The 18,055-nt window shown below is 41.9% G+C and overlaps 1 protein-coding gene across 3 annotated transcripts in view; it reads left to right on the plus strand.

The window, feature by feature from the left end:
- The first annotated feature begins 4,435 nt into the window (after positions 1–4,435).
- The window catches only part of LGR5 (leucine rich repeat containing G protein-coupled receptor 5), a 135,734-nt gene continuing 122,114 nt past the window's right edge, over positions 4,436–18,055 (plus strand). For all 3 annotated transcript variants that reach the window (XM_047866956.1, XM_047866957.1, XM_047866958.1), the window contains exon 1: positions 4,436–4,647. In XM_047866956.1, the coding sequence (XP_047722912.1) occupies positions 4,436–4,647 (212 nt within the window). The remainder of the gene's footprint in view (positions 4,648–18,055) is intronic.

The following is an 18,055-nucleotide window of genomic DNA, read 5'->3' on the forward strand; positions in this document are numbered from 1 at the left end:
ATTTTAGGAACTTGCAATCAAAGAGTCTGAGAAGTAGTAAGTGATTTGAATTCTGGCGTGAGCTATTCTATTACATACCAACTCATTAACACTGAGGTACCTTCCAAAATCATAAATAAGGACAATTTCACCCAGACAAAATGCTAAATGAGTCTACCTTAGCCTACTAATTTTACTATCACAAGTAAGGGTATTGTTGCTTTTCTCTGCCATCTCACCAGCATGTATTCCTGAATTGTCAAGAGAAAATAGAAATGCAGATATTTAAGAGGAAAAAGCTTGAATAAATACTTGCCCCTACTCTTTACATAAAAAGCCACTAATCTCTACTCCAATTTGCTCCATTGCAGTACTAAAGATTATGCTTTCCTTTAAAAAAAAAAAAAAAATATATATATATATATATGTATGTGATGGGGTGCCTGGCTGGTTCGGTTGGTACAGCATGCAACTCTTGGTCTCAGAATTGTAAGTTCGAGCCCCACATTGACTGTAGAGATTGATTAAAAATAAAATCTTTAAAAAACAAAAATTAAAAAGTACATAAATTTCTTTCTCAGTGAAATGACAGTAAACCCAAGATCTTATCCAGTTTAAGTCTTGCTCTCTACATATGTGGCGGAGGTGGGGAGGGGGTGGTGGTTAGAATTCCCAAGGGATTTGGGAAACAACTTAAAGTCATAAGACTCGGGTTAGAATTTTAGTTCTAACACTGACTTACTGGTCACCATTAGGAAAACCACTTGCACTGCCTTTCCTTAAACTTGGAGTAAGAACAATATCTTTTTTATAAGGTTTTATGAGGACCCAGTGAAACCATATGAATGTGTAAAGGGCTAAATCAGTGCTGATGGTCATTAGAATGCAATTTGAGAACCTGATCTTACAAATTAAATGGTATTTGCCACAAAACAGGGAGACTACTGCTCAGTGTCCTTGCTAGAACTTTTTCCCCCAGTGTTCAAGGAATCTGATTTGCTGTATTTTCATCTTTAATAGTTAAGATAAAGTGACTAACATACATGCATTCGGGCAATAAAATTACTATTAGCCATATCATTCTTATTTTCAACCTATGTGATTTTCTATCTCTTAAGCTTTATAAGGCCTTGGGACTTCATCAGGTCACTCTTCAATGTTCACACTTCCTGTGCTTCCAGGTTTTTACTGAGCATTCTTGCTCGCAAGTGATTACAACTAAATCCTCATTCACTACCTCAAGCAAAACAAAACAAAATTGATTGATTCACCAATTTGGAGATGATGGGTAGAAACAGCCTTAGATTCAGGTGTTTAAAAGATGACCCTAGGATTTCGCTTCTCTCTTTGCTAATGTTGATAATATCCAGTGAGTTTTCTCTATAGCAGAATGGCAACCCCCCTGACTCCAAATTTCCTTGTCCTTCCAGCTCAAGAAGCCAGAGAAGATCTTCTCACCCCAGGGTCTATAACAATCCCCCAGACAGATTCAGATTGCTTTGCTTGGGTTGTATACTTGCCTGGGGCGGGGGGGGGGGGGGGGGAGGCAGAACCGCATAATAGATAGTTCAAGATACTTCAGATACTACCAGAACTACTTCAGGTTTGGGAGGTAGTTTTCCAAGGAGAAGCGTGGAGTGTTCGTACCAAAAGGAGAGAGAAGAAATATTGGGCAAGTACATAGATGATAGATAGATAGATAGATAGATAGATAGATAGATAGATAGATATTTAGACACATACATACATACATACATACTCATTATCCCTGGCTTTATTCAGCACAGTTGTCTGCCCCCACGTAATTGAATCAGAAATTCTGCTCTACATGAATTTATTAACGAGCTTCAATTCCTGAAAGAAGAGGAAAGGCACTAACACAGATTGAAAGTCTACTCTGCTCTAGACCAAGTTCCAGACATTTTCACCTTTAGAACAACACTGGTGAATAATTATCCCCCTTTTACAGAGAAAGTAACCGACTCAGGTGGGCTCTTTCTGTACCTCTGATCAAATAGCCTGAAACTGGCATAACTTACATTCAGGTCGGTTCTGCCTGATTCATTCTACAACTAAAGTGCTGTGCCCTTTTCAGCAACCCTGAAGTCAAGAAGGTATTGCCAAAAGTTTTTAGGCAGACGATGGACACAACCATATTTGGATGCCTGTGTTGATAAATCGATCAGCCAGTAAATATTTGTGAGGTTTGCGGTCACTACTGTGAGCTTCAGTCTTACAGGTAAAGATAAGACAAATGGCCCAGTCCCTGCCTCCAAAGTTGTTACAATAAAGTTGGCAAAACAAAACAAATATGCTTTCAAGAAAACTTCAGAACTAAGTTTTATGGTATTTATAACATACTGTTCAGTGAGATTCATCTTCCGCAGGATTCATGCTCAGAGTCTGTGGTCCCCTTCAGACTGCAAGCTCCATGACGTTGCCACTTCATCGTGATCATAGTCATTCGACAAATACTGGTTTCCTGATGATTAATGCAGACTAAGGTCATACATGGGAGGGTTCACAGAAAGAATATGTCTTGAGTTGTGCTTACAAAATAGGTAAGCTGGGGAAAGAAAAAAAAAGGGAAGGAAAATAGGTAATTAGTAGGCATTCTACGCACGTGGAAGGAATGGCTGGAGAAACAAAAATAATGTGAGAATAAGCAAAGTGATGGTAGGGGATGTGGTGTGAACAGGGACAAGTGAAGAAACAGTCCAGGACTGATAGCCCAAAACCAGGGTTAACTCACAGTTTTCAGCAGCCACTGTCAAACTTCCCCAAATCTTGGGGGGGCCGCAGTTTCTTTATTTGCAAAATGAGGAGGATGGAGTTTATAATTCTTAGCCTCTCTGTCCCTCCATCTAATCCAGAGAATTACAAACTTGCTAATGATGGGATTCACCCAAGAAAAGGACATGTTCAGAATACTGAATATAGGTCTAGGTACCTATATTATCATAAAAGTTCCACAGGTGATCAGCCCGTTTTGAGGGTCGTTCCTTCAGTGAAAGAGGGTGGATATACCTAACAAAAAGGAAAAATAGCTTCCCAATTGGAAAATTCAGAAGTTTCTATGAGAAATTTGGTGGGAAAGGCTAAGTAGAAGAATATTGAGAGGGCTTGAGAGCCAAAAGGGTTTTCCACCTTCCTGAAGCAAGGAGGCATTGTGCCCCAGAGTGAAAATTGTGCAATTTTGTGAGTTGATGTGACAGGCTTGGGCTGTCACCTCTTTGAGCCACTCTCTCAGGTCTGGAGACGGCTGACTGGTTCCCACTGAGGCCCTCTCTTCAAGAAAGCCCTAAGTCCTTTTTCTTTCTTCTGCAGGTTCACTGTAGGACACGTGCTGAAGTGTGTGAGAACACGCATTTTGCACTGGGTACTGGGCAGGGGTTCTTGGAGCCCAGTCAGTGCCTCTCACCTGCGGGGCCTGCACTTTGAGAACCCTGGGGCACTTGGGAAGAAAGGCCCCCTAAGCAAAAGCAAACAGCCATCTGTGTGTCTGGTCGAGGCATTGCCTTACCAAAGGTGACTTCCGGGGGATCTTAAGTCAGTTTGAAAAAATAGCCACTTGGACTTCTCGCCCCAAGAGTTAGCAAGGCAGCATTGCAGCACTTGTTCATAAGCCGTATTTATTTAGCCATTAACCTGGCACTTTGATTTTAGGGCAAAAGCGAGCTACACTGTGTGCCCTGAGGTAAAGATCAAAAAGGCCACCCATCGTTCGCCTGGGAATGCCTGCCTCCTTACCCTGATAACTTTAACTATTTTTCTGGATTGAATTTTAGTCTTTTTTTTTTTTTTTTTTTTAAATCACTCCATGTATTCCATCCATTATTAGAAGTGGTCTTTGAGAAAGTGTGCAGCATCCTTCGGTCCCTGAGCATCTGTGTCCCTCAGGCAGGTCCCTTTCTGTTCTGGGATCCGGGTCACCGAGACGCATAAGGGAATGAAGGTGGGGGTCCCCTGGCCCTCACACGGTGCAGAGAGCCAGAATGCGCCCCTCGGCGGCCAAGCCCCAGCGCCGAGAACTCGCCTGCACCTCGCGCCGCCAGCCGCCTCCCGGCCCGGGATCGGGAAAGGAGGGAGGGGGCCGGAGGAGGGAAAGGGAGGCCGGGCGGGGGGTGCCTGGGAAGCCGGGCTGCGCTGACGTCACTGGGCGCGCAATTCGGCCCGGAGCGCTTTAAAAAACAAGCGTGCGAGCGGAGATGCTGCTCCACACAGAGCAGGCCGCCTGCAGCAGCAACGCTCTCTGCCCCTGCAGCGGCTGCAGCCGGAGGCCCGCGTGGCGGCAGCGGGCACGGCCCGGCCCCGCCGCGCTTCTCCTCGGCGCCCCCGCCGTGGGGCAGGAGCGCGGCGCCCCGCGCTGCGGGCGCCCTCCGAGCCGCAGAGGCCGGCGGCAACCCGGACGCTGCCCTCCCCCCGCGCCCCGCTCGCGGCCCCCCGCCCGGGCACCATGGACACCTCCCGGGTCGGCGTGCTCCTGTCCTTGCAGGTCCTGCTGCAGCTGGCGGCCGGGGGCGGCTCGCCGAGGCCGGGCGCGCTGCTGCGGGGGTGCCCCGCGCACTGTCAGTGCGAGCCCGACGGCAGGATGCTGCTCAGGGTGGACTGCTCCGACCTGGGGCTCTCGGAGCTGCCTTCCAACCTCAGCGTCTTCACCTCCTACCTGTAAGTGCGCCCCCCTCGGCTCCGGGAAGGGGGCAATTAGGGGAAGGGAAGCTAGCCGCAGACCGGCCCGGGGGTCCGGAGGGGGTGGACTGGTTTGCAGAGGGCATCTTGGACAGACGTGTTTGGGCCCCTGGGAAATGCACGTGTCTCGGGGGAGCACGCGCGCACTTTCTAAGGGCCCGCGGAGAAACTGCTTCGGGTGCAAGCCCCGAAAAGCGCCAGTGCTCGCAGCTTCCCGGTCCAGCTCCAGGCAGGTCGCAGGTCGAAGTCTTCCCGGTGCAGGCATTTGCCTGCTCCGTGGGCATTTGCGCCCCTGAGCCTGGAACCTAAGGACGGGCTGCCCAGTTGATCGCTGCCCCAACCTCCCCTCCGCGCCCAGCCGCATTCCACCAAGACCTGTAAAAAGTTTCCCCAAAGGAGAACTCCAGCTTGCCCACCCCCAAAAGAACTTGCTGTGCATCCCTTGCATGGGCGTGTGATGGAAACTTTTTTTCTTCCTTTCTTCTTCCTTTCTTTCTCTTTTTTCTTTCTCTCTCTCTCTCTCTCTCTCTCTCTCTCTCTCTCTTTTAATGAAGTGATTAAAATGTGGCAACCACAAACCCTGATTAGACCTGCCAGAACGTTATCTTCACCTTTGGCTGCCCGAGCCGCCCTTTGAAGTGCCCGCGGCCACGGTGTAATCTTTAACCATCTCCTCCTCCCCGGGAGGAAAAGGGAAGTGGGCTGAAGGCGGCGGGGAAGGTAAACAGCGACGCCGACACCCCGGAGGAGACCCGAAGCTCTCGGTCATCCTTCGGGGCTCCTCCCACCCCTCCGCCCCCCACCACAGCTTCCGAAGCCCCAACCGCGAAGACCAGGCGGCGGCTCAGTCCGTAACTTTGTCTCTGGAAAACCTAGGCCCGAAGGGTAACAGGTGGTTGGGTTAGATGAAGTGACCCGGGAGGAACCCGATTCTCGGAAACCAAGGCGACAACTCCCCTCAAATCTGTGGAGCATATGAGGCTCGGTTCCTTCGGGCAGAGAGACTAGGGTCGGGGCCACCCTGGAAAAAAGGGTACTCGTAGTCTCAAGGTGACACGTTTAGGTTTTAATTCGAATCACTGCGGTGAGCCCACCCCAAGCCCACGCAATCCTGGTTTCGGCTTCTCTGATGTACCTTGGCAGGGGCGAGGATGTTTGTGAACTCGTTCTTTCCTGTGTTTAGTTGTTTTCTGGAGAAAAGAAACATGAAGAGGCTTGCACAACGCCATCCACTAGATAGTGATTCTTTTTCTAGAGACAGAATGAGAAAGAAAGAAAAAAATTTTTTCGGTTTGCTTTAATATTTCATTGAAAAGAAATACTGGAGTTTAGTATTAGCAAATGGCAGTCTCCTTCTTATCTGACCATAAAACTATTTGGGGTGCTTTTCTTTACTTGAGAGGATTATAAAATTATTTGTTCTGACCGTTCTCGAAGAATTCACATTTACAGCTGCCTGTACTACAAAGTGAAATGCTCATCCCCAGTCTCTGGTTTAAATGCTAAACTCATTGTTTCAAGAATCCCGTGGTCTTCTGTATAGTGAATTTTTGAGAGCAGTTTGGCAACTACCCTTAAGAGCCTGGAACTCTTCTTCCCCATCACCCTGAGGAAATTGATTATATGCAAGAGAGGTGTGCAATCCCCCCCCCCCACTCAAAACACTTAACTATTTAAATCATGCACTTGTTATAAAGCATGTTTAAGAATACAGAAAATAAATTTGTGAGTAGCGTCAGGATGCTTTTTTCTCCCACTTGAAAGAATGAACATTTGTTCTGTTACTAAAAGTTGGTACCAAATGCTGTTTCAAATTATTTCCCACATACCTCAAATGCATTTAACTGTGTCCTCCATGTGTCAGATCATCCTGCCACTGTTCCTTATCTATCTATCATTATAGATAGCCCCTTGGAGTTAAGATACCATTAGGAAGTTAATTGTCATCTTTTTGTCCTGCCGTTTGATGATAGCCTGCACTCTGGCCTAAGGGGAAATTTTCTCAGTGCCCTATGAAATATTCATCTCAAAGTGTCTGAAAAGTGTCACAGAGAATGTTAAATACTTGCTTCTCGTGGCTAACATCTCAGGCAAAAGGAGTGCTAAATGTAGAAATAAGTCCTGACATAAGTATCCAAAGTGATGTTCTTCATAACGTGCGATTTCAGAATTTGGTCTCCTTTAGCGGACAAAATGTCAGGAGCCACGGGATGCCTTTTCTTTGTGAGTTGAGGGGTTTAGGGGTTTTTTGGGTTTTGTTTTGACAACTACAGGAACTCTGTGCAGACGTTAAGGGCAGATGGTGCCCTCTTTTGGTTACACCTAGAATTATCTGACCCATTTCTGCCTTCACTTACACACTCGTAGCCTAAAAGAGAAATTTCTATTTACTCATATTCAAATAAATAAGCGTGTATTGTAGTGGTTTGCTTATTTTAAGAAATAATTTCCCTCTGCTCTTGAAAGAGACCACTGAGTTATAGTCCCTTAACCACTGGGGCCCCGTGGTAATTAAGCTTTGGCGAGAACATGGAAGTATGCCAGGACTGATGTGGGTAAAAAGCCAGACTACTGTCTTCTGTTGTTTGTAGCAGGTTATCACCATTTATTTGAGTCGAAATATTATCTCTTAATCTTCCTCCCCTCCCCACAAAAGAACAAGCATTTAATTTTCTTCAAACAGATTGATGATGGCAAGTTGCAGCTGTAAACATTTGGCAAATGGACTTGCCATAATCTGATAACTGGCCAGTTAGACTCATAGGTAAAGAAAGTTTCCTAAATCTCTTCACATAAGGCAAGAGCTATTTATGTCCAGTTTTATAATCTTTTTCCCCCAGAAAATCTCAGTCTTAAGCCACTCTAAACATTAATATTAATTCTATTTTCTTACTGCACTGCATTCCCCAGTAGATCTTTAATTGGACCACCGAACATGGTGAAAACACTGGAAAATCTCAATCTTAATCTCTCTCTCTCTCCTTCCTTGTCTCTCTCTCTCTCTCTCTCTCTCTCTCTCTCTCTCTCTCTTTCTCATTATCTCTTTCTCTCTCTCTTCCAATTGTGTTGGGCTCTGATGACACAAAATAATAAATAGGCTAATAAAGCTCACTCTAAAATAAGGAAAACACTAGGGTTGAGACATAAAAGCAGGCAATAATTGTTTACAATGTTTAATACAACTCAATCTACCAGTAGTGATCTGTCAGAAATAAAGTAGCTCTAGCATATAATCTTATTATAGGGAAACTATTTTAATGCGTGAAATGTGGACATTTTTTGCTAATTGGGTCTTAAAAGCAAGTTCGCCTATGCTACTTAGATGTGTCTTTCATCCAGTTAGCGTGGCATCCAGATAGATAACTAAATCCGTATGAACATCCTAATATAGTTTAGTATAGAAAATATACTTTTCTTTATTGATCTAGAACAGCCATTTTATTTTTAAATGAAAACTGAGTTTTTCCCTGCTGTTGCTTAAAGACATGAACATTTCATCCACAAGCAAATTCATGTCACATGAACTAAAGGAATGGGGAGAATGAATTGTGTTTTTTTTTTAAATTTTCGTATAATTTGCTTACTTTTCCATATGTAACTTTATAACAAAATTTAATTTTACACATAGTTAGCAAAACTGGAATTAATAAAAGCTGATCAAAAACCTCAATTATAACTAATTAAGTATGGCCCTGGTGTCATACATATGTTTTAAGCATTTAAGATGCAGTTTCAAAATTAAAGAATATTTTTAGAATCTTCTTTGAAATGGCTTAATATATTTCTGCTTCTCTTCAAGCAAAGAAAAGTATTTTAAATCAAGGAAAATGTTTGTAGTTTAGAAATGGTTACAAAAGTCTTTAACTCTTTTAACAGTCTTAATATTTAGATCAATTGCAAAATTTATACAGTTTGCTCTACAGACTGCTTTCAGAATTCGTTGAAAATATAATGATGTCAATAACTTTTTTCATTTTAGAGAAATTCTTTATTTTTCCCCAGGATTCCTAGCATTGTTTTAGTAGTGTTTTTGTTACGGGGGCAATTACTGAAACTAATTGACTAAATTATTCTGAGTGATTTTTTTAAAATACTGGTTCTGATTCAAACAATTTTGTGGTGTAGACTTAAAATAAATATTTTATTGAATATGATCTACATGTGCATGGCAGAGTTTGTGTGACAAAAATGAATTTTTACATATAAGAAATACGATCTTCAATGAGATCCTTAATCTTTTTTCTCTTTATGCGTTTTCTTCAAAGTAAAGGAGTTCTGATAGCAATCACAAACGAATTAGAAGATGGAATTAAAAAGGAAAACCTTTGTAGTTCAATAAAATTGTGTTTTGATAATGGAACCATTCCCACTTGGATGTGTTTAAAGAAGTTAAGAAAGTCTAAGCTGGTCTATGGTTTCTCATAGTTAACTTCTTATCTGAACTATCTGATTTTTTTTTCATTTTCAAGACATGTAAGTGTCAAAGGCATAGAAATAGTATCCATGTAAGCAATTAACCCAATAAAGCTGTCACATAATTAAAGACATTGCATTATATTTGTAATTCTATAACTGATGCCTCATATCTACCTACCTTAGTAAAGCATTTTTTATATTTTTTCTACTAAACTCATAGATTTAAGTCATTTTAGCTATAAATTGAAGTATGTTTCTAATTAACCCAAATCATATGCCATAAGATAGAAATGAAAACCAGTAGTGAACTCTGCGTTGAGCAATTTTGTGAAGTCATTTTTTGTTTTTGTTCAGTTATTTATATAAATTCAGAATACTGTCAAATGGCACATTTCCTTGTAAACACCCCAGAAGCGGACATTTCTGGTAAATTGAATTCTTCATGAGGAGGCAAATTCCTTCCTTTGAGATTCAGCGTCTTCACTCCTGTTGCAATGTTTTCCTTTATAGAATCTCATTTTATAGTAGAAAGATGAATCAGACTGGCATCAGAGCCACAACTGACACACCACGTAGCAAAGAAAACAAGCTGATTATCTAGTCCTGTTGCTCTTTGTGATGCATCTTAGCAGAATTTCAGTTGTTAACTGTACCCGTGAGTTCTAACCTACTGCAACTCTTTTATTCCCATTATCTGTCAGCTTCAACCCACATTTTTATTCCCTCGTTACATATAAGACACCGACTACACTCTCGGTTGCACCCAAGGAACTCATTTTCTATGGGAAAGGGAGAGATTTCATAGGCTACAGGCAGAATTTTTCATAATTCAAAATTAATTTTGTTCTCCAGGGACAGGAAGCAAGGCCCATTCTTGAAATCCCTGGCATTTTCCCCTACCTTCCCCAGGTAATTTTTTGTATTACCTTGAGGCCAATGGAAATGCCTTATTTGAACAGTAGTCATTTGATTTCAAGAGATAGTATTATATTATCTAGTGGCAATGCTAAAAGACTGTTAACAGGGTATTGGCATTGGTAGGAGAGCTGTATAAAAGATGCTTCATAAGCTGGACTCCTTCCTCATACCTTGCTATCGTTAGTACCTCCGTTCTTAATGTTGAAGTCTGGGATTGGAGAAGCAGAAGTTTACTGTGAAAGGATGCAGAGGAACCAGCCATGTCCTTGAAACCATCTTCCTTATGGTCAGGTGGAAGAACACTCTAGGATGTGATGATGAGTTCTATTTCCTTCAGGATTTACTGTCCTCACTAGACTGTGAGCTCCTACAGGGTAGGAAAGTTCCCACCTTATAACCCGAGTGCTCACACCAGTGCCTGACATTTAAGGGATGTTCTGGAAATATTTACAGTGGTGAACTGAACAGAATTGGCTGAACCAGCTGCTGAAATCCCAGCGGCTAAAATCAGTCAGAGAACAACTACTTGTCTGCAAGTAACACTACAGAAGGCTCTCCGCAATTATGGCCCAGCCCCACTTGAAAGACAAATTGTATTCAGCTTCAGTGATGCAATGAGCTGTTTAACAAACACACCATAATTTACATATCAAAATTACTTTATTATAATAACAGCTGACATTTATATTGTTCCTCCTGAGTACTAGGCATTATACTAAGTACTTCACTCCTTCAAATGCCCCACAAACACACTGTGACACAGGTACTCTCATCATCCCTAACTTGTGGGCCTATCTGCTTATTGCAAAAATGTTTACATGGTTCAACATGTTTTGGGCCCTCTCTGAACTTATCTTCAGGACCAGTTTTGCCAGAAACACAAGAAAACCAGCCTTCTAATTTACAGTTATGCCTCACAGTAATTGTAATTGGTGCTGAAATATTTCAGCATGTTTTTTTTTTCAGGAACACAATTTATGAAGCTCTAATAACAGAAACATTCCTTCAAGGAATGGGGCTATGCAGCTTTTAATTTTCAATAAAATGAGAATAACATTATACAGCTTAGGGCCAATATTTTAAGTTTAGTAGGTATCTTTTCATATGTCCATTTTATTACTACCATGGAAACCATTTTTCTTATCTCCAAGTCAAAGATAAATTGTGGTAGCTGCCCAAATATCATAAAGAGTGATCAATTGACTAATAAACTTCCAAGTCAAAAATAAAACTTCTTTTTTTTTTTTTCTATGACCAGATCTATGTGTCAAATAAAATAGCTGAATTCTTTGGAACTATTTCTCAATTCTGAGAGACATGAACTTTCTTAATAGGCAAATTTTATGTGAGTTCATTTTCACCTTTAAAACTGATGAGATGAATTGCTATCATAAAAGGTTTCCATACATCATTTGATTCAGAATGGAAATTATGTCAAAGTTTTACCTACTTTATCTACTATCTGTAAACTATGCATGGCTTAACAGTTTGGCCAGTGATACAGAAGTCTTTCTGTGTAAATTAGAAATCTGGGTAAATCAGAGAAAACTTCCCTCCTTCCAACAAAGAGAAACTCTTCCTAAACTATCCATTCTGTTTCTTCAGTCTTCCATTTCATTTGCTGCTGTAAACCTGATGTGTGTTAATCATTTATTGTATTACAAAGTCAACATGAAAAACCAATAGTTGGCCAATTAAATGAATTACAGATTATATTCAGTATAGAGAGAACCTCATCAAGTAAGAATTGATGTTTAGAAAGTGTACGATACATTGGGATATAATCTCTAAAATCTCCTAAAACGCCCCTCTCAACTCTAGTTTCCTGTTAACATTAATAATTGAAAATTATGCAGCAGTAATTTTCAAGTATCTCATTTTTAATGTATACACATTTTTTTTCTGTGTTCATTTTACCCTCCTTGCCTTCAGAAGGAGTTTGGTTTCATCTTCTGAAGAGGACTGTGGTTGTCAAGGGGGAAGAAAGCAATCTCTGTCACACACACACACACAACACCAACATGCCAATAAGAAGCGGTTCCCTTTGTGCCACTTGCCGGGTGGAAGGGATACGTAACATGGACGTGGCATGACAGTGGAGAGCCGTCTCGTTGAAGGGGAGAGATGAGGAGCTGGCTGTGTGGAGGCACCTTCAGTTTAGTTCAGAAGCTGAAATGCAGAAGACAATGGTCCTGGCAAAGGGAGCCCAACTCCAGCTGAGAACGCGTGCACTGAGCTGACCTTCCTCGTCAGCCTGCCAGCTGAGATTAAGCTTTCCTCAAGTGGTCCCTTGTTAGCCCAGCCTTTTCCCCAGCGTTGCTCATCTTTCACAACTGGAAGCCAAGTGTTTCAAACTGTTACTCAATTTTGCAGCCAAATTCCTTTATTTCCTCCTTCCTCCTCCTCTTCTCCCTCACACACACACACACACACACACACACACACTGTGATGGCTAACCTTACGTTCGTGCCTTCCTTTCCAAAGTCTACACTCAGAAAAGAACATAAGAATTTTTATGTTTCACTAAAAAACTGGTAAATATTTTTGTGCTTCTTTTTTTCTTGAAACCTTGATTAAGTAGAACAGGGACCTCTACAAAAGATGTCTATTTGCAAAAATAACCTGACTTTGATCAAAAAACCCGCAAAAGTGTACTTCTCAGGAAAGTAGAAAACCACACATGATCTCAAGTGGAAAAAATATAAAGAATTTGCTGAATTTTTAACCTTAGTACATAACAAAGATATTATTTTAAAGTTGGTTGGTTAATGTGGGCTGTGTTAGAAATTTCATTGTGTTGTGTTTGGGTTTACCCAATGTTATTTTAATGAGTTTATTGGTTCAACACACAAAACACCACATGGAGCTTGAAGTTTTCAGGTTATAAATTTTCTTGTGAGGCACTTACTTGAAGGAACTCTGTTACATAATCAATTGGTCTTTAAATCTATCAGCACAAAATAACCTCTCACTTTTTGTATACATATACAGTGAAGATGATTTGGTTATAAAAACCAAATAAAAATTTCCATGGAAGGAGTTACATTCCTCGGTCATCTATTTTGTGTGTATATATATATATATATATATATATATTGAGACTTCTGTAATAAACATTTATTTCACAATGTTTGATGAATGAATCTACAGAATGAGTTTGGAGTCTTCTAATTAAGACTGAAATAAGAAATCTTCTTCCTTATTTCCTCTTCAAATTTCCTGTCCCGAAGGGCCCCTTAGCAGACATGTCTGCATTTGGCCGTAGACCTACCCTATAATTGTTACAGTGTCAATTGCCCAACAGAGTAAAGCCTAGGAAAAAATGCCAAGAGAAGTGGAAAGACTACATGAGGAAACCTGCTACCCAAGAAACAGTGCAGGCAGAAAGGAGAGACTGTGAGGCCACCAGGAGGCACAGGACACAGGTGGTCCACTTCTCCCGTGTCTCTCTTTATCCTTCTCCATCCCCTGCTTGCAGATAGTATCAGAGGACTGGAAGCGTGCATTTTCCTTATCTCAAACCCTCCCCCCACCCTCACCACTTCCCCCACCCAGGGCTCCAAACAACAAGATGAAGGGAAGTTTAGAAAGAAGAGTCTTCGGGATTAAAGTATCAACTCTAAGTGCACTGAAATTGGGGTGTTTGATTTTAACTTGGGGGAAGCCGCATCACCATCCCCGGGTGGGAGGCCTTCACTCACAGCAGCCCCCTCTCCTCGGCAGCTGTTGTTCTCGGGGGGCTCAGTGCAACGGAGGAAGTTCAAGATCTTTTTTCATTAAGTCTTCAAGCTCGGGTAGCAAAAGGAAATCCTAGTTAAACCAGATTCTCCCAGGGTGTAAGTATATCTCATTTGAAGATCTCAAAAGTTTTAGCAACATGATTAACCAACAGCAAGTTTTGACCTTCCACCTTACAGCTGCTGGCCATCCAGTGTAAAGTCCACTTCCCCAGGGTCTTATAATTGTGAGAAGTGTTAGGTGGATATGGACTGGTTCCGAATGACTATTAGATAGTAATTTGAAGCCTTCTTTGCCTTAGCCGTAGAAACTCCTTAGAACATAGGTGATTGTATATTGGGAAAGAAAGGCTAATTTTGATAGATTTATGTTAATTACAATAAAAACCAATTCAGAGCTTGAGCTAATAGCCAACTACATGTAGAGTAAGTTCTACTATAAAGAACTAAGGATAATCTTTTATGCACAAATTACCAGAAGGACTAAGCTGTATACCTAAGTTCACATTACACAGTACAAAACTGAAATTTAATCATGACTGCTAGAGCATTACCCTAATTGCCCAAATAAACAGAATTAAAATCGGTGTCAGAGGTTTCTGATGAGGCAAAAACTGTCTCTACTCATGGGATTTAGGATGTAAAGGACCTTGGAGGTCACCTAATCCAACACCTTCATTTCACAGATGATGAAATGCATGCTCATAAGAAGTAAATGACATTCCCAAAAGCCACGTGGCTGGCAAACATGGAATTGGAACCCAGGGCTCCTGAAAACCCCAGTTGAGTGTTCCTTCTTGTCACTTTTTTGTTCCAACGCCAGATACTCAAGTGAATTCTAAAATTCCCGGTTACTTTTCTAGATGTGGCCACATACCCCGTTGCTTATGTATGCTGTATACATAAATTTTTCTGTCTGAATTTTAACCTTTTCATCTTTTGGGGGCCCATTGCAGAATTGTAGATTTTCTTGGACCAAAGAAGAAAGAGTCTTCCTGGGACTTAGATCAGAACACAGAATCCCTGTGTATTCATTGTGTTTTCCAATTTCTGAATTTTGTGATGCTTTGCTCTCTTGGGGACTTGCTGACCCAGGAGATACTGCCTCTCTCAGGGCTATCTAAATTCCCAGAGATATCCATGACTCCCATGCAAGTGTGCCTTTCATATGCAAGCCAACCAATCCAAAGCCACACCCCCACCACCTTCATTATTGGGCTCCTACAGGGCTCTTCCACTCTAGGTCAATATTGCCAATCCTAATCACACAGGGCCAGGTACCAGATAGCTGCGGATGGCCCCAGCACTCCAGAACCTGCTGAAATTATTTAAACTAGTCAATTCTTAGCCTGCTTACACCATCCATTCCTTCACATGGAAACCACAATAAAAGTTCTTGCCCATGCTTTCTTCCTTCTTCTTCCTCCTAAATGACCCTGGTGCTCATGCCTGTGGTCCTGCATGGCCGGATGTGGCCCTACTCTTGGGGACTGTGAGTAACAAACTATCTTTTCATGTAACAGTTGTCTCCTAATCTATTGGCCATACCATACCTAAATAACATTAAAACCTATATTTTATTTTTTTAAGTTTTTTGTTATTTATTTATTTATTTATTTATTATTTACTTTGAGGGGAAAATAGAGAGCAAGCAGGGGAGGAGCAAAGAGAGAGGGAGAGACAGAATCCCAAGCAGGCTGGGCATGATCAGCGCAGGGCCCAGTGCAGGGCTCAAAACTCAGGAACTGTGAGATCATGACCTGAGCAGAAGTCAAGAGTCAGACACTTAACCGATCAAGCCACCCAGGTGCCCCTAAAACCTAGATTTTAAAACACCTTCTCTCCATGCACGCCTGTGCCGGGGCTCACTCAAGGGAGAGTCAGTACCATTTCCTCTCTCTGGGGGCACTGTCCCTCCTATTCCCCTAAACTCTACAGAAAACCTGCACTTTTCCACATCTAAGATGTAGGGCACCATTTTTCTGTCCATCAAATGTGTAACAGAAACTGAAACAAACTTATATAATCTCTGGTATAATCTTGTAACATGACAGTGGAGAGGTCCTTCCCTCTAAGCTTGGCAGACTACATATTTGTAAATTCCCAAGAAAGAGAAAGAGAGAAAAAAACCATTCAGAGAGTGCTCTTAACACTTTTACCCCCAATTTCTCATTTGAATCTCATAACAGTAACAGTAAGAGTAAAATATTTCTAAAGTAGGGAAAATAGTAACTGAGAACAGCTTTGACAAAGATCACAGACCTATCTTAAGTAACCTTGGCAGGCTACTCTGTCTCTGTTTTCTCATCTGTAAAATGGCAGTAATTAATGATATCCACCTCACTGGATTGTTGTGGGGATTGCTAAAATAATTCATGTAAAGCGCTGTGCACAGTATCTCCTGTGTGGAGCATGCATTAAGTGTTAAATGCTATTGTCTTTGTTGGTGATGAAATTATAGTTGTTAAAACACTACACCCATGCTTTTCAAATACAGTATTGACTCTTGTTATTCCCCAAAATAGCTAAGTTCGTTGCCCTGAAATTTTGTAATTTTCATTAAACAAGAATTTTCAGTGTTAAAAACAAGGGGAGAATAGCAGAGAGGTACCTACTGGGCAGAAAAACAGGAGAAGCAAAAAGAGGCAGCTTCAAATGAGTAGTGTACCACCCAGTACTTGTTAAGTAAAAAGATTCTTTCATCTCTGATCCTTGGTATCAAAGAGATAGAAGATTCTGTGTGTTGAATGAAGTTTCATATTTTCACATGGGTGCGTACAGCATTTCGTAGACACTGCATAGAGCTCCGCGCGAGGGCTGATGACTAAGTAAGTACTTTGTTACAGATTGAAGTCCACTCTTCAGACACGATTCGATGAATGGCCCACAGTTTGTGGTCCTGGGCTTAAATTGTTTTCCTGCTATCATTTTCATCTCACCCATTCCCATGATTTTTCTTGAGTATGTAGGAAAAATTCAGTTTGGTAACTTCCTGGACTATCAGAAGGTCAGTCCCAGCAGTTGACCTGCTGTTAGCAGCAGGCAAGAGATAATGGGTTCAGGAGGACAGAAAGGACATAGGGAACCCACCCTTTCTCAGAACCAGAGATGCACCCAGGAACACTAAAAATGTGTTTGATTTTTGAAATATATTAAACAGCTGAAAAAATAATTCTACTCTAAGGGGGGAAAACGTATATAAGGAATAGGTTTATGTCCATCTGAAAGTACCTTCCAAGGAGTTGAATTTTCATGAGGGATTTGGGTAGCTGTCTTTGATAAAGAAGCAGTTAGTTCAATGCAATTGCAGGAAGGGTCTTTGCAAGCAGTGATGACATGAGGCTAAAATAATTTCCTGGAGGATAATAGATGCTGACGACTTGAATCTGTGAGGAGGAGGGGATTCAAAGTTACATAGAGGGTCAAAGTACCATTCGGGCTTGTCTTTGAGCAGGGGGCCTTGGAATTAGGCCCAGTGATCCCCAGCAGAGAGGAGAGATGGGTGGGCGGTTATTGGACCAGACAGCCTTTTAATTCTGCTGGATGAGCCCTGTGTCCCATCTCTTCAGATTCTCTACACTCCCCCTACAGAAGAGGCAAGCTGCTTCACCCATGACCAATGAAATCAAGAGAGCAGGTCTGAAAAGAACAGGGAAAATCTCCCCTGTAGGAACACTTTTATATCTTACTACATGTGAAAAGATGATTCTGGAATTCTCAAGTGCCTACTGAATTACTTAAGTAGGAAGCTGATTTCTTTTACAGCCCCAAAGCCAAAACTGAAGGAACGTTCAGGCAGACACCTATTACGTGTTACCCAGCAGCACAGATTGGACAAGTGGGATCTCTCAGCCGAGCTTTATTAAGCAGTTTAAACAATCACCAAAGAAGGCTGAATCAGAAGGCAGCAAAAGTCAAGCAGCTTCCTAGGAAGAGTCAGAAAAGTATCTGCCTCAGGCAAAGCAAAATTCTCTAGGTGGAGAGGGGATAAGAGAAAAGCGGCAACCCAGAAGAGACTGTGGCAAATAGGAAAAGGGATTTTAAAAAGCGCTAAGAAAGACTCAAAGGTGAGGTGGACTGCAGGACAGAGAGAAGAGTGAGGCATGAGGACAGACTGCCAACATGGCATAGACCCTGGCTTCTGTCTCTGGGGTAGGGTTGGCTCACCCAACCGGTAGACATCAGTCTTTCAAGGGATCTACAGGCACATTCACACATTCTGCGCCTGCGTGCACGTGATGGAGGCCCACCTCTGCATTTACATGTGGAAGAAACGGAAGCTCATTTTGGAAACAAGCTAAAAATCTCTAAACAC

The sequence above is a fragment of the Prionailurus viverrinus genome, chromosome B4 (assembly GCF_022837055.1).
Source record: "Prionailurus viverrinus isolate Anna chromosome B4, UM_Priviv_1.0, whole genome shotgun sequence".
Classification (NCBI taxonomy): Eukaryota; Metazoa; Chordata; class Mammalia; order Carnivora; family Felidae; genus Prionailurus; species Prionailurus viverrinus.